The sequence below is a fragment of the Jaculus jaculus genome, chromosome 17 (assembly GCF_020740685.1).
Source record: "Jaculus jaculus isolate mJacJac1 chromosome 17, mJacJac1.mat.Y.cur, whole genome shotgun sequence".
Taxonomy (NCBI): Eukaryota; Metazoa; Chordata; class Mammalia; order Rodentia; family Dipodidae; genus Jaculus; species Jaculus jaculus.
The window spans coordinates 64,861,821-64,879,167 of NC_059118.1; the positions used below are offsets into that span (position 1 = coordinate 64,861,821).

Consider the following 17,347-nt stretch of genomic DNA (forward strand, 5'->3'; position numbering starts at 1 on the left):
GTCCTTGCTCATTAATATGAACACTGGACTTTTCCACTGGAATTGACTGATCAACATTTGTTAGTTCTTTCATTACTTTGAGGACTCATGACGTTCCTTAGCTGAGTGACCTTGGAGTGAATGTGTCAGCCCTCTTTCCTGTGGGGCAATATAGTTAATTTTGCTAAAGGATCCATGATGACCCTGATTCCCAACCTTAGTTTACACACACAAAGTTTCCATGGCCACATATAGTTCATGAATTTCATCCAGTTGTTCTACGAACATAGGCACAGCCAGTTCTAGACAAATGAGGCCTTTTCTGTTTGACTGGTGGTCAGAGAATTAAACTGAAGGGAGATTCTAGCACCCGCAAAAGAAAAGGATTTTAGTGGGGAATCATTCTTCTAGAGGTCCCTATTATTCTAACTCATGAATGGCAATCTATTAAAACAGGGTTCAGCAGAAAGCCCCATCTTTGTGGAGGGGCCTGACTACACAGCGTGGTGCTTTGCACTGGGTGACAGGCTTGCCAGAACGAGCTCAGCGAACCTGCCAGGAACAGGCTGCCTACCCGGACCACACCAGCTTCCCGGAAGGCAAGATGTGAGGAAAACTGGCTGACAACCTCTGGAAAACTTCCTCACGCTTACAAATGAAATAAGAATGCTCACTTCCTGCCTCTGGATCTTGGTCCACAAGGCAATTCCTGGTGCTCCTGCCACCATTTCTCAGTCTTGAGGAGACGCGTGTGCGCAAAGGTTACTTGTTTCATGGTCACTGCTCTACACAATTCTGGAACACTGCTTCCCCTCATCACACCCAGGAGGAAACCCTGACCTGCCCATCACCACTCAATGACGTGTTCTTTATGTCTATGCCAGTTCCTCCTTACTCTGATGGTGCTTCTGAAATGCCTCAGGAGCCACCAGTGGCTGGTGTCCACTTTGGATGACTCTGTATCCTTCTTATTCCATTGAGAAATCAATACTTCTGCTAGCTGGACAAAGGAGTCCTAAAGCATATTGCCAACTGTGGTTACAGGTGTTGGAAAATTTAAGGTTTATCATGATATCTATCCAACAAGAAGTTTTTGTTCATTCAGTTAAAAGCCAAGAAAACATTACTAAGTATGCCACACACGCACATATAAATGTCACAAAGCACTCATCATTGTCATCTGCCCTACAAGAAAGACGATACTCAGGGTGTGTGCGTGCGTGCATGTGTGTGTGTGTTAAAGTTCCTTAATAAACAAGGAAACAAAATTGTGATCTCATCCCTCACATACATAATGACACAGCCTATAATCCTAGCAATTGGCGAGTGGAGGAAAAAGGAGGTCAGCTTGTATTCCTAGAGGCTGTCTCAAAAAGCACCACAAAAATAGAAGGGGACATTTTTCTTAATATATATAACATAACAAGATCTGCTAATTTACACAACGTTAAGAAGCAGTCAAAATCCACAGGCCTGGGGCTGAAGAGATGGATTAGTAGTTAAGACACTTTTCACCAAAGCCAAACGAACCAGGTTGGATTCCCCAGTACTATATAAAGCCAGATGCACAAGGTGGCTCATTGTCTGGAGCTTGTTTGCAATGGCCAGAGTCCCTTGCACACCCATTTCCGCTTTCTCTTTCTGCCTCTTTCTCTCTCTCTCTCTCTCTCTCTCTCTCTCTCTCTTTCTTTCTTTCTTTCTTTCTTCCTTTCTCTCTCTCTCATAAATAAATAAATAAATAAATAAATAAATAAATAAATAAATAAATAAATAAAATTGAGTAGTCTTAAAAAATCCACGGGCCTGTAATGCCAGCGTTCAATACATACATGGAGCTTCAACCCACAGGACACAGTAAGACTATGGGCCAATGGTACTATGCAGTGTTATAAGCTTCAGGTTGTAGAATACCAGTTTTGGCAAAACAAGCCAGAGAAAGCAGCTAGGGGCATGAAGGAATAATCAGTGGACTCAGGATATGGTCCTCAGAATGATCTGTCCCATCGTGGTAGGGAAACCAGCAAAGGCACTAAGGATGCTGGTGAAGATCAGGAGAAACAGTGACAGACAGGCTCTGTTGTAAATGATCTCCCTGAGCGTGCTCCAAAGATTCTGAACAGAAACGTACTGCTTTCTAACCCTGGCATGTCTCCTCATTAGTCAGTTGATAATGCCTAATACACAAGTCTGCATGGCCATCTTGCTGTCTTTCTGTGCCCCTTTCCATTAGCTTCTTCTGGAATGAGCATCTCTTTTCCAGGAAAAAAAATTATATTCAAATTTTATATGGTGGGTACAATACACCTGGAAGCAGTTAAAGAAAAGTCTGAGATCCATTAATGCCCTTGCAAGACATGGAAGCTCATGGGAGTCACATGGCTGGAGGTACATGGGAACAGGAAGAGGGCTAAAATCCTGAAGTAAGTCTCTATCAGAAACCACTTATGATAATGACCACAAAACCAGATCTAGGAGCGCTTCCAAGACAGGGAGATTAGCAAGTAATCAGTCTGGAGCCCCAAGACAATTCTGGGGAGACATGGAAGGATTTAGAGAATTAACTAGCAAAAAAGGATTAGAGAAAGGAAGAAGAAAAATTTGACCTCTACATCCACTGGTCAGTGTTAGTGAGAGTCTAAAGCTCTACTGCAGCGCCGTATGATTGTTAAGTCTCAATAAACCTGTCTCCTCCTGCACATTACAAACAACCCGAAGTTGGGAACCACGCATTCCGTCTTGCTGACTCCTGCATCGAACAGCACCTTGGTTCAGGCAAAAGTCAAAACTAGCAGCTGTCTGGACCAAGCTCCATCAATAGACCGAGTGTTGGTGAATTCAACGGTTTGCATACAGCACACAAGAAGTGCCAAGCATTACACAGTCGATCAATTACAGACAAGTCACGTGATGAACTGTGAAGGCCCAAAGGCATCTGAGCGTAACGGAACGGAGCTAACCCTGCCACAAGGAGACCCAGCTGGTCCTGACAGCACCCTTTCCTGCTGATGCCTGATGTGCTCAGGGCACAGAACCTCCAACGCAGTTGCTCTGGGTGGTGAGATGACTTCAGACATGGCTCAGTTGGTACGAAAAAATGTTCAGTTGCTATCGTGGGGATGCCTAAATGCCAAGTTCTTTGCTCTTTCGACTCTTGGATTCATTATCTCTACTTCAATTTTTTTTTTTTCTGATTTAAACAGTAACACCTTCCTTCGTTTTAAAAACTAAGGCACATGAGAAAACTATGAATTAAGTATGATGTTTATACATGTGCATTTAAATTGTATGATTTTACTTACACAGCTTCCTCACCTAGAGATACAACAATGGCAGGACACAGGAGGGAATTTTAGGCAGTTCATCAAAACTTTATAGTATACAAGTATTGCAATCCTTTAAAATTCAGGGCAAGAAAAAAAAAGAGTTTAAAGACGAAGAGCAAAAGATGTCAATTATGAAACATTGCGCCTACCTTACAAAGAGAGTTCATCTGATTAGGAAGGGCATCTCATTCCTGATTGGCTGAGATGAGGTGGCTGAGGGAGGGGCTCTAACAAGGGAGCCGCTCTTGCCAGCACTGCCGCCGGCCTCAGCAAGCCCACACGCACTCAGGCCCCACACAGGAACAGTGGACAAGAATCTGGATTTGACAGGTCCACGAGTGATTTATCTTGCCTGCCAGGCAGCTTACGACTGACCTTCACCCCAGGTGGGCTCCGGGCTCCACCCTTACTACTGAAGAGTGAACACCATTGCTTTGTTGGGTTAAATTTTGCCTTCATTCTTGGCTTGTTACTAGTTTGTTTGTGGGTTAACCGGTTTCTATCTTTGAGTACTTTCACTTTATATTTTATTTTTGTTTGTGTCCCATGTTTTGTGATATCTTTGTTTCCTTTTTGTTTAGCATTCCAGAAGTTTAATTTCTCTTCTCAATTAACAGAAATCACATGATGATCTCAGTAAATGCAGACAAAACACTTGACAAAGTTCAGTTCAACATGTCCTCAAGATTAAAGTGCTAGCAAACCTGGGGACAGAATATACTTCATACTAACAAAAGCTATATGTGACAAACCCAAAGCCAGCTATTGAAACACTAAAGGGAATGCTGAAGACATTTTCTTGAAACTCCCTGTCTCCAGTCAGATTCAGGATCCAACCTGAAGGCTCGGCTAGAGCAGTAAAACAAGAGATGCACGAAGGAGATAAAATTAGGGAAATATCCTTATTTACAGATGACGTGATTCTATGCTGAAGCCCCTCCAGCCTCTACCATAAATCTCTGGGATTTAATAAACACTTGCAGCAAAGTTGCATGACACCAATTCAACATCTGAAAACCAGCAGCTTTCGCATATTCCAACAAAGAACTTGCTGAGAAATAAATTAGGACTAATATCCCATTCACAACAGTCCCCAAGGAAATAAAGTATCTAGGAATAAATCTCACCAAGGATGCAAAAGATCTGCACAAAGAAAGCTTTAAGGCACTGAAAAAAAGAAGCAAAACAAGATCTCAGATGGTGGAGAGACCTTCCACACTGCTGCATTGGCATAATTAATACTGTGAAAATGGCTATATTAGCAAAAGTAATATATGGATTCAATGTAATGCCAATCAAAATTCCAATGACATTCTTCTCAGAATTAGAAAACACAATTCAAAAGTTCATACGGAAACATGAGGGAGCAGACACAGCCAAGGCCATCTTAAGCAGAAAGACGAATGCTGGGGGAGCCACAGCCCTGACCTTTATCATACTGCAGGCACAGTGACAGTGGCAGACAGCATGGCCTGGAAAGAAAACCAGACTCGAGGCCAAGGAAATAGAATAGAGGACCCGGAAATAAGCTCACACAGCTACGGACACCAGCTTCAGCAAATGTGGGGCTGAGAAGAAGGGACAGGAGTGCTCAGCACTGAAATATCTCAATCACACTTTCCAAGGCTCAGGGTCCATTGTAGAAGAGGTGGCAGCAAGAATGTAAGAGCCAAAGGAAGGGTAGGACTGCTTACAGCGTCCTCCTCCAGACACAAAATGGACTGGATCCATGACCTCACAGTGCCTGACACTACCTACACAAGACCATCATAATAGGAGGAAAAGATGATGACATCAAAATAAAAGAGAGACTGATTGAGAGGGGGAGGGTATGTGAAGGAGAGTGGAGTTTCAAAGGGTAAAGTGGGGGGAGGGAGGGAATTTACCATGGGATATTGTTTACAATCATGGAAGTTGTCAATTAAAAAAAAATACAGTGGAAAAAAAGAAAGCCTACTCAACAGATAGTGCTGGAAAAACTGAATATTCACCTTCAGAAGAATGAACTTAGATCTTCATCTCTCACCCTGCACAAAAATCAATTCAACTGGATCCAAGAGTTTAGCTGAAAACCAGATATGCTGAAACTGCAAAAACAAAGCACAGGAAATGCACTTCAAGTTGCAGGCATACTCAAGAACTTTCTGAACAGAATTCCAATAGCACAGAAAAGTGGACCAAGAATCAACCAGTAGAAGCACCTGAAATTAAAAGGTTTTGCACAGCAAAAGAAGCCATAAGCAGCCGGGCATGGTGGTACACTCTAATCCCAGCACTCAGGAGACAGAGGTAGGCTGATCACCATGTGTTTGAGACCAGCCTGTACTACAGAATGAGGAATGAGTGCCAGGCCATCTTGGGCTAGACTGAAACCCTACCTCAAAAAAAAAAAAAAAAAAAAAAAAAAAAAGGAAACCCTCAGCAGAGTGAATGGAAACCTACAGAATGGGAGAAAATCTTTGCCAGCTACATGTCAGACAGCTGACTGACATCCTGGATGTATAAACGTCCAAAACACAAAACTGCCAATCCCAAGAGCCCATCTCTCTCCCTACTCAAAATGACCATCCTCAAGAAATCAAGGAACAAGAACTTTGGGTGAGAATGTGAAGAAGGGGTTCCTTCTTCACTGCTGACAGGCAAGTAAGCTGGTTCAACACCTACTGAAATCAACGTGGAAGCATCTCAGCTGTGGCACTCCTGGGCATGTACCCAAAGGACTCCGTATCTTACCAGAGACACTTGCACATCCATGTTCACTGCTACTCTATTCATTATATCTAGGAGATAGAACCAACCTAGATGTCCATCCACAGATGAATATATAATGAAGATGTGTGACGTATACACAATGGAATTTTACTCAGCTGTAAAGGAATATGAAGTCAGGAAGAAAATGGAAAGGATAATCCTAAAGTGAGCTAATCCATACCCAGGGAGACAAAAGTTATATGTTCTTTCTCATATTGAGATTTTAACTCTTCATATCTCTGTGTACGTAAGTAGAGGATATGAGAATGCACATAGGCCATGAAACCTCAGGAGAGAGCACGAAAGGGGATGACGAGGTTTGCACAAGGATGGAGTGGGCAAAAGGACTCTGGTAACATGGGAGCGCAAAGAGGAGAGATGGGAGGAAAACAAAAAAAAAGACTGGAAGAATGACAAAATGAAAACCAATTATTGTATACTAAATAATAGATAGCTTAAATTTAATTAATTTACTTCTGCATATGTGTTGTGCATACATAGGTGAGCATGTGTGAACATATGTGTGCATGTGAATAATGGTGGAACACCTACCTAGTTTTTAGTGGGCGACTTGGGGACTAAACCTAGGCCACAGGACTTGGCCAACAGGTGTCTTTAATGGCAGAACCATCCCCCCAGCCCCTGCTAATAATATTTTCAATAAAAATTTTTTTTAAAGAAAATTACTACAAATTTTGGTATCTGTAAATAAGTTAATGCTTGTAATGTTTGTAAGAAATGCTTAAAAAGCGTGAAAGTGGTTTTGGAATTGGTTAACATTTCATTGTAAAATTCAACAGTTTTCAAATAGGTGGTCCTCCCAATTCCTCAGGACCATTTTTACTGTATTTTCTTAATTCTCTTAAGTGATCCTACCTGAAACCTGATCCTCTGGTTAATGTCTGGCAGACGGAACTGTCTCAGGAAGCGCTCGTCCTCACTCCAGAAGAGGCGGATGTCTGGGATGTCGTAGAGGATCATGGCCAGTCTCTCCAACCCCAGGCCAAAAGCCCAGCCGATTCGATCTTGCGCACCAGCTACAACAAGAAAACAAAGGGAAACAAGTGTTAGGAAGCAGAAAGAGCACGCCACATGACAGGGACTGGCTGCAGCGCCGCGAAGGCTGAGCAGCAGACAGGCAGGCTACCAAGGTCTCTGGCCCTTCCTCTCCACTTCCCGCACTGCTCCTGGGAAGCACACCTGTTGGAGCAGTGTCCATTTCTGAGTAAAACTCAGGCTCTTTTAAGTTCTGGCTCTGCCTCTGAATTAGGATTTTTCTATAATCTTTCCTGTTCCTATTTAAACATTTCGCCCACTTGGTGCAGGTCACTGAAGAGAAAGAAAGACAAGCCATGTCTCTATGTGGCTTGCCAGATGTGACACAAGTCTTAAGACATTCCACAGTGGGCTCCTAACACTCAAAAAGCAGTATAATGTTCCGCCGTCAGTGCTCTTTAGCTGCCGTGACTTTGTCTGTTTTCTCCTTTTGGTTTGTCGAGGTCGGGTCTTGCTCTAGCTCCGGCTGCCCTGGAAGCCACTATGAAGTCTCACGCTGCCCTTGAAATCGCAGCGATCCGGCTACCTCTGCCTCCAGAGAGCTGGGATTATAGGTGCATGCCACCACTCCCAGCGTTTGTGACTTTAGTTGGTCACCAGTCTTTCTCTGAGATTTCCCTGTATCACTGTGAATGAACCTAAAGTGCTTTTCCTCACATATCAGCAAGGAAGAGGTAAAGAAACAGAAATTTCTAGCCCCAGCTTGGAATTACCCCAACTGAAAGTCTTCCCAGATGAGGGTCCAGGAATGGAACAAGAGGCAGACCATCACCACCGTGTCCTGGCTGGATCTGTGACCATCACTTGTGATAACAAATGATGACTCTCAAAACTGTTATGTTTACAAGTGACGTGTTACCCAACAAGAAATCACCATAAGTTGACCCTTGCTATGTCATCTTGTTCATGCTTTTTACGACAAACATTTCCGCGTAGCAGTGCTAAAGTTAACTGAGCTGCCGCCACAGGGCATAACTTTCTGGGTACGAGGATGACTCTAATGAAAAAGTAAACTAGGGAAGGTTTTAGATAGGAAAGGCCACGAGTTACAGCCTGGAAGTAAGACGGATCCACTGTGCGACACCACCTCATCCACGCACACTGTCCCTTCACCTCTCCAAGATCAGGCCACACAATGTCATGCACAATACTGCTCACCCCAGAATAAACCTAAAACTAGGAGGCCCAATCCCACTGATAAGAGACAGCAATCGGCCAGGCAGCCAGGGTAAAAGAACCCCCAAAATAATGGTTTTGTCTTCCTTGATTAAACACAGGAAGTGGCACAAAGCTTGCAGAAACCTGGAAGCAGCACCCTCCAAGAAGGACCTCTACACAAAGCCTGCACCCTCCCGAGAGGACAGAGACTCTGGACCTTACCTAAGACCACGGGCCAGGCTGTAGCATCTGCTCTCTGTCCATAGTAACCTGTGGCCTTGTCTTCCGCATGAGGCCACTCCTCATAAAAACCCTGATCTGCCGGGCGTGGTGGTGCACACTTTTAATCCCAGCACTTGGGAGGCAGAGGTAAGAAGATCGCCATGAGTTCAAGGCCACCCTGAGACTCCATAGTGAATTCCAGGTCAGCCTGGGCTAGTGAGACCCCACCTCGAAAAACCAAATAATAATCATAATACTACTACCAGATCTGAGTCTTGAGGTGGGCTTCACATAAGAGCTCCACCTTGCTGCCTTCTCTTATGCACTAGACTTCAGCCCCCTTCTCTTTGTCCTCCTAAAGCTCTAAACTGTAATGAAATCTTTCTGAACCTTATCCTGCAGTCCATGGATTTCATTCTCCAAATTCATAGGACAAGGATCCAGAAACACCCCAAATTACTGGCACATTAGTGTCCAAAGAACCCAAAATTTCTGCATCACCATCTCTAAACCCTTCTGGAGAACAAGTTCATCATCCTTGTCATTCAAGAAGCTCTGAGGCAAGTTTTAGCCCAAATTGCCTTTCTTTCAGCTGTAGACTTTTCAATTGCACCTCAGAATTTCTCTTCGAGTCATCACTTCATTCCAGTCCTATTGTCATTGCAGGCTTGAGCCTCCAGCACCAATTCCCAATGCCCTCTGTCTTCTAAGCACCTTTTCATGTAAGTCATTTTGTCTTACATCTGTCCCTCACCTGGCAGAGCCTGACGGGGACAATCCTGCTGGGACTCCTCACGAGACCCTGAGGGGAACCAAGCCTGTCTCCATCGCTCCTCCCTGGAGCACACTGTACACAGAGCATGGCTGAGTCTGGCTCTCATCTGATTTGCAAGCTCCTGAAACACAGCCCAGCTCAATGTCATGTGCATCACTAGTAGTATGTCACAGTGATCAGAAGAATGGTGCTTCCAAAGCACTAGATCCTGGGCGTCATTCCCACAGCACACACTGACATTCAGGACACTGAGATTGAATGGGGTCTCTGGAGGGAAGAATAAGGGCCAGATTTCTAAAAAAAAAAAAAAAAAAAAAAAAAGATGGCACCATGTTCACAACTTGGCGTGGGGGGGGGCAAATGAGTAGGAAAGCAGAGGAGATAGAAACTCAATTTATTGCTTGCTATATATCCCATGCTAACAGACAGAAATATAGCAAGATACAAGAAGCATCACAATAGCGAAACTGGAAGGGATAAACATAATGTGAAACATAAATCAAAATAGTATGACATTTATTGGAAGAAATATCAGAAACAATATTTTTTAAAAAACTTTCGAGGGGGCTGGAGAGATGGCGTAGTGGTTAAGCGCTTGCCTGTGAAGCCTAAGGACCCTCGTTCAAGGCTCGATTCCCCAGGACATAAGGTAGCACATGCATCTGGAGTTCGTCTGCAGTGGCTGGAGGCCCCAGCATGCCCATTCTCTCTCTCTCTCTCCCCCTCCTTCTCTGTCTGTCTGTCACTCCCAAATAAATAAAAACAAAACAAAAGTTAAAAAAAAATTAAAAAAGACCCATGAAAAAAATTATGAGGGGTTGGAGAAATAGCTTAGCAGTTAAGGCACTTGCCTCTGAAGCCAGGTCCAACTCCCCAGTACCGACATAAGCCAGATGTTGCACAAGGTGGCACACGAGTCTGGAATTTGTTTGCTAGAAGCCCTTGTATGCCCATTCTCTCTCTCTCCCTCTCCCTGTCCCCCTCAAATAAATAAAGAAAGAAAATCTATTTTTAAAAAGTACGAGTTCGCAAGGACATAGTGCAAAGCATCAGAAGCACTGACCATGCCCGTTCGAGAAGAACCATGGAGCCGCAGCGCACAGCAGGCCTAGAGCCTGGCCGCCGCAACTGGGGGAGCATCCAGTTAGTGACTCAGAAATGGGGCCACATGGCTTCCACTGAGATGTCACAAGAGTGGAGGGGGATCTATGTGGATCAGCTTCTGAATGGGACAGGGAAGGTGGAGACTGAGAGGGGTGGTTGGGCCACTGGGAAAATGTTGATGATTCAATTTTAAGTTCTTGCATTTGAAGGACCACAGCAGTTAACTGCTTTTCCATCCAGTTGTCACAATGAATGCCTTAACATCAACTAGTCTAAAAGCAAAGTTATTATTCCGATTGGCCAGTAGTCAACAACCCACCCCAAAGATCAAAACAGTTACTGCACATGTAATTTCTAACTACTTTTCTCAGCAGGCTCACTGGAATGCTACCCAGCTAAAAGGCAGAGGTTCTGAGGAAGCCCAGTGACCAAGGTGGGCACTGACAGGACCATGAGGGACGCAACACTGAGTGATGTGCGCGGTCAAAAGGCTTCAGTCCCACCTGGCTGTCAGCAGGGAGGCTGAGAACCTATGCTAGACACAGAGACTGGCCCCACCTGAGAGGTCATGCTAAGGCCGTTCTGGCTGGGGGGGGGGGGGAGCTCCTGCTCCCTCAGGCACATCCAAGCTCAGGCATTCTACTAGTTCCTGTTGTCATTGCTGGGCACAAATGCCTGACAACAAGCAACATAGGAAGGAAGTTTATTTCCCTTCAAGGGGACGTAGTCCATCGTGCTGTGCTGGGGGAGGCATGAGCAGCTGGTCACACTGGGCATCGGAAAGCAGAGAGCGACAGTGTTGTTGCTCACTCACTTTCTCCGTCTCATCCAATCCGGGACCCCAGCCCACGGAGCACGCTCAGGTATGGCTCTCACCCTCAGCCTCATCTAGAAACGGCCTTACACGCCAGCCCACAGATCTGTCTCCTGTGAGATCCCAGGTCTAATCCAGGTGACCGCGGGGGGCACCCATCACAGGGATGGCAGTGCGGCTGGAACAGCGAGCCCCGGGGTTCAGCGTCTCGCCAGCGACTGCAGCAATGTCATCATTCTCAACCCACCCAGTCAGAAGGCCGCCTGCCATAGGCAGTCACCGTGGGAAGTTTCAAGGAAAGACATGGTGCCCTTGTGCTGAGCGGTACCGATTTTCAGCTTTGAAACACTTTGTTGGGTCCCATCGAAACTTGCTTCTTTGGAAGCACGCCCAGCAGTGTGCCACAAGCTCGTACATCACTGCGACACCACCAGGACTCCTATTAAGGTGCCGGGTACTCTGCGACAGTCCTCCACGGGAGGCTTTAGAAACAAACAGATTTCAGACCTAAGAAAACAATTTAAAGATTTGGAAACAGAAGAGTCTTCCTTCAGAACAATCACACTGCTTTTAAGTTTAAACATGTTATTACACTACTGATCACCATAATTCACTTTCTGCTTTGGTCCCCAGGGATGCAGAGAGCTAACTCAGCAAGTCCCTCTACAACTGAAAAAATGCCCAGTGTGTAATTCTGTGTGATGCCTTACTCTTCCAATCCTTGTTTCTTCTTTCCCCGGTCAGACAGTTGATTATAACTATGTATTCATTCTCCTGGATGTGCCTGTACAAGGCACTTGGAATTCTTTATGAAGGAGAGTGAGCCATACATAAACAGATACTTAACAGACAGTGTCAGCTAAGGTTGGGATCACCTTCAAGTCTTTGGCACACCTCAGCGGTAATCTGTTAATAGGGGTTCATGGCTGACAGGGGTTTAAGGTAACATTTTCCCCTTGTTCTAGAATTAAACACTCCAGGAAACGAGTCATGGGAGGAACACCTTCAGCTGGAGAGAACACCTCGGGTGGAAGCTGCTGGGCATCCTGCTGTGAGACTCCCACTACGGAACAGCCAACTTTTCATTGTGGATGCTGATTATCTTTCTAAGAAGGAAGGCCTAGGCATGGGAGGAATGGAAGGTGGGAGAGAGCCCATAGATGGGAGACTTAAAAAAGGAAAAGAAGGACTGGAAGGATGGCTTAGCCCGTTAAGGCATTTGCCTGCAAAGCCAAAGGACCCAGGTTCAATTCCCCAGGACCCACGTTAGCCAGATCCACAAGGGGGCTTATGCATATGGAATTCATTTGCACTGGCTGGAGGCCCTGGTGTGCCTGTTTTCTCACTCTTTCTCTGTTAAATAAATAAATAAATAAATAAATAAATAAATTTTTAAAAAAAGAGGAAGAGGAGGAGACCAGCAATGGAAACAGGACAAGATGCCTTTGAGGCAGCTGGCCTACCAGGCCCTGCCTTGGAAGCTGCAGAGAAAGAAGGTGGGTCAGAGTCAGGAGCCCAGAGGCTCTGCACACAGCCTCTTAGCTGATGCTGCATTCCATCTAGGAATCTTGCAGTCAGGGAACCAGCCAAGGGGACAATGACTGCTGAGTATAGGGCCCAGGGCAGACAGTGAAGGGCACTGCGAAAAGACTGAAGGTGCATGCTACCAGTCAGGGAATAACTGCGGAAGGCACTGGGGTGGGGTGAAGATACTGTCCCTACTCTCTGTCCACATGAGTCTAGCAGGTCAGGTGCCCAGTCATCTGTCTGAGACAGGGCTGGATGTGCATCTGGGTGCATGCACAAGCAGCCATGTCCTGGAGGTGCAGCACAGCAGGAGTGGCCTTCAGCTGTGGGTGGCTAGTGACCCAAAGCCCCAGGAAGAGGGGCTCTGTCCAGGACCACTAGGCTTCTACCAGGAAGTGCCGGAAGGCAAATGATATAGAGAGAGGGGTTAAATTTTCAGTAGGACCTTGCGTGTAACTGATTACCTCTCAACTCCCAAGAAAACATGGCTTTTCACAGTAAACTTTTTTGCGGTTTAGTGTGCCTACACAGGAACACAGATGATGCTCAAATGAAATCAGGTGGGACGACCAGTGCCCATTCCAAGACGATGCCACAGTGAGATGGACTCCCCTCTCTTCCGAAAACAGGGAAGGCCGTTTACTGCTCTATCTACGTTTGTGATCAGTGATCTGGTTAACCCTTTGGAGAAGAGTCAAGTCCTCATTCACAGTATAATCTGGGGCTGGTGAGATGGCTTAGTGGTAAAGCGCTTGCCTGTGAAGCCTAAGGACCCTGGTTGGAGGCTCAATTCCCCAGGACCCACGTTAGCCAGATGCACAAGGGGGCGCACGTGTCTGGAATTCGTTTGCAGTGGCTGGAAGCCATTGGCTCTTTCTCTATCTGCGTTCTCTGTCTGTCGCTCTCAAATAAATAAATAATTAAAAATAAATATTTCAAAGTACAATCTGAACCAGAGTACACGTAGAAACTCAAACGCATCAACTTTTCAGAGAAGAGACACACTTCACCGTTGCTGTGCTTGGAGGCAGATAGGTGCCAAGGCTTAGGCTAAACAGCACTGAGGCCTCACCTCCTCCTTCTATCAGCACTGAGGTCTCACCTCCTCCTTCTATCAGCACTGAGGCCTCACCTCCTCCTTCTATCAGCACTGAGGCCTCACCTCCTCCTTCTATCAGCACTGAGGCCTCACCTCCTCCTTCTATCAGCACTGAGGCCTCACCTCCTCCTTCTATCAGCACTGAGGCCTCACCTCCTCCTTCTATCAGCACTGAGGCCTCACCTCCTCCTTCTATCAGCACTGAGTCCTCACCTCCTCCTTCTATCAGCACTGAGGTCTCACCTCCTCCTCCTATCAGCACTGAGGTCTCACCTCCTCCTTCTATCAGCACTGAGGTCTCACCTCCTCCTCCTATCAGCACTGAGGTCTCACCTCCTCCTTCTATCAGCACTGAGGCCTCACCTCCTCCTTCTATCAGCACTGAGGTCTCACCTCCTCCTTCTATCAGCACTGAGGCCTCACCTCCTCCTTCTACCAGCACTGAGGTCTCACCTCCTCCTTCTATCAGCACTGAGGTCTCACCTCCTCCTTCTATCAGCACTGAGGCCTCACCTCCTCCTCCTATCAGCACTGAGGCCTCACCTCCTCCTTCTGTCAGCACTGAGGCCTCACCTCCTCCTTCTATCAGCACTGAGGCCTCACCTCCTCCTTCTATCAGCACTGAGGTCTCATCTCCTCCTTCTATCAGCACTGAGGCCTCGCCTCCTCCTTCTATCAGCACTGAGGCCTCGCCTCCTCCTTCTATCAGAACTGAGGCCTCACCTCCTCCTTCTATCAGCACTGAGGCCTCACCTCCTCCTTCTATCAGCACTGAGGCCTCACCTCCTCCTTCTATCAGCACTGAGGTCTCACCTCCTCCTTCTATCAGCACTGAGGCCTCACCTCCTCCTCCTATCAGCACTGAGGTCTCACCTCCTCCTTCTATCAGCACTGAGGTCTCACCTCCTCCTTCTGTCAGCACTGAGGCCTCACCTCCTCCTTCTGTCAGCACTGAGGCCTCACCTCCTCCTTCTATCAGCACTGAGGCCTCACCTCCTCCTTCTATCAGCACTGAGGCCTCACCTCCTCCTTCTATCAGCACTGAGGCCTCACCTCCTCCTTCTATCAGCACTGAGGTCTCACCTCCTCCTTCTGTCAGCACTGAGGCCTCACCTCCTCCTTCTGTCAGCACTGAGGCCTCACCTCCTCCTTCTATCAGCACTGAGGCCTCACCTCCTCCTTCTATCAGCACTGAGGCCTCACCTCCTCCTTCTATCAGCACTGAGGCCTCACCTCCTCCTTCTATCAGCACTGAGGCCTCACCTCCTCCTTCTATCAGCACTGAGGCCTCACCTCCTTCTTCTATCAGCACTGAGGCCTCACCTCCTCCTTCTACCAGCACTGAGGCCTCACCTCCTCCTTCTATCAGCACTGAGGCCTCACCTCCTCCTTCTATCAGCACTGAGGTCTCACCTCCTCCTTCTATCAGCACTGGGGCCTCACCTCCTCCTTCTATCAGCATTGAGGTCTCACCTCCTCCTTCTATCAGCACTGAGGTCTCACCTCCTCCTTCTATCAGCACTGAGGCCTCACCTCCTCCTTCTATCAGCACTGAGGCCTCACCTCCTCCTTCTATCAGCACTGAGGTCTCACCTCCTCCTTCTATCAGCACTGTGGCCTCACCTCCTCCTTCTATCAGCATTGAGGTCTCACCTCCTCCTCCTATCAGCACTGAGGTCTCACCTCCTCCTTCTATCAGCACTGAGGCCTCATCTCCTCCTTCTATCAGCACTGAGGTCTCACCTCCTCCTTCTATCAGCACTGAGGTCTCATCTCCTCCTTCTATCAGCACTGAGGTCTCACCTCCTCCTTCTATCAGCACTGAGGTCTCACCTCCTCCTTCTATCAGCACTGAGGTCTCACCTCCTCCTTCTATCAGCACTGAGGCCTCACCTCCTCCTTCTATCAGCACTGAGGCCTCACCTCCTCCTTCTATCAGCACTGAGGCCTCACGTCCTCCTTCTATCAGCACTGAGGCCTCACCTTCTCCTTCTATCAGCACTGAGGTCTCACCTCCTCCTTCTATCAGCATTGAGGTCTCACCTCCTCCTCCTATCAGCACTGAGGTCTCACCTCCTCCTTCTATCAGCACTGAGGTCTCACCTCCTCCTTCTATCAGCACTGAGGTCTCACCTCCTCCTTCTATCAGCACTGAGGCCTCACCTCCTCCTTCTATCAGCACTGAGGTCTCACCTCCTCCTTCTATCAGCACTGAGGTCTCACCTCCTCCTTCTATCAGCACTGAGGCCTCACCTCCTCCTTCTATCAGCACTGAGGCCTCACGTCCTCCTTCTATCAGCACTGAGGTCTCACCTCCTCCTTCTATCAGCACTGAGGTCTCACCTCCTCCTTCTATCAGCACTGAGGCCTCACGTCCTCCTTCTCAGCCGTCTCTGGGCTGACAGATCTCAAAGGACATTCTTGGCTCTTTTACAAAATCGGAAGGGACTACCCAATACTCTGTTTTATTTATTTTGTTTTGGTTTGGTTTTGGTTTCTCAAGGAATGGTCTCACTCTGGCCCAGGCTGACCTGGAATTCACTGTGTAGTCTCAGGGTGGCCTCGAACTCATGGCAATCCTCCTATCTCCGCCTCCCAAGGGCTAGGATTAAAGGTGTGCACCACCACACCTGGCTTTGTTTTAGTTTTTTAAAATATTTTTTTACAAGTAGAGTATGAGTGCACTGTGGCTTCTTGCCACTGCAAATGAACTCCAGATATATGTGTCACTTTGTACATCTGGCTTTACATGAGTATTGAGGAACTGAACCTCAGCCATCAGCCTTTGCAAGCAAGGGCCTTTAACCATTAAGCCATCTCCCCAGCCCAACACTGTTTTTGTTTCCCCAGAGGGACTCTATAGAAGAAATTGCAGACCAATATCACTTACAAACATAGGTACATAATCCTCAACAAATTACTAGCAAACCAACTTTAGCAGCATGTTAAAAGGATTAGACACTATGATAAAATGGGATTTATCACAGCAATGCAAGCAAGAGTAGTTCAAATTGTGACACCCAATCAATGTAATGCAACTCATTTATGATAAAGAAAACACACACATGATTATCTCAAGTGATATTATAAAAGCTTTGGACAAAATGCAGCACTTGTGATAAAACAAAATGTTCAATAAACTAGAAACACAGGGAATTTCCTCACCATGAAGATCACGTGTGAACACCCGTAGCTCGTATTGCACTCTGTGGTGACAGGTGACGTGTGAGGAAGTTACTGCCACCGCTTCTAGTCACACAACACTGAGCTCGCATCAAACAAATTCGGCAAGAAAGAGATACAACACACCCAACTGGAAATTAAGAATTAGAACTATCTCTATTGGCAGAGAACATAAACTTCCATGTAACAGTAAAGATAATAAACAGTTTGAGTAGCTCCTAAAACTCTAACAAATCTATGAAAACACTAAACTTATAAATTCAGCAAAGCTGCATGACACAAAATTAAAGTGCAAAAAATAGTTTATACACCAGCAATAACAATCTTAAAAGTAAATTAAGAAAGCAATTTCACTT

The 17,347-nt window shown here is 46.4% G+C and overlaps 1 protein-coding gene across 2 annotated transcripts in view; it reads right to left on the reverse strand.

The window, feature by feature from the left end:
- Positions 1 to 17,347, reverse strand: part of Fars2 (phenylalanyl-tRNA synthetase 2, mitochondrial) — a 459,371-nt gene that overhangs the window by 193,661 nt on the left and 248,363 nt on the right. For both annotated transcript variants that reach the window (XM_045137011.1, XM_004666157.2), the window contains one exon: positions 6,930 to 7,090. In XM_045137011.1, coding sequence (XP_044992946.1) covers positions 6,930 to 7,090 — 161 coding nt within the window. The remainder of the gene's footprint in view (positions 1 to 6,929; positions 7,091 to 17,347) is intronic.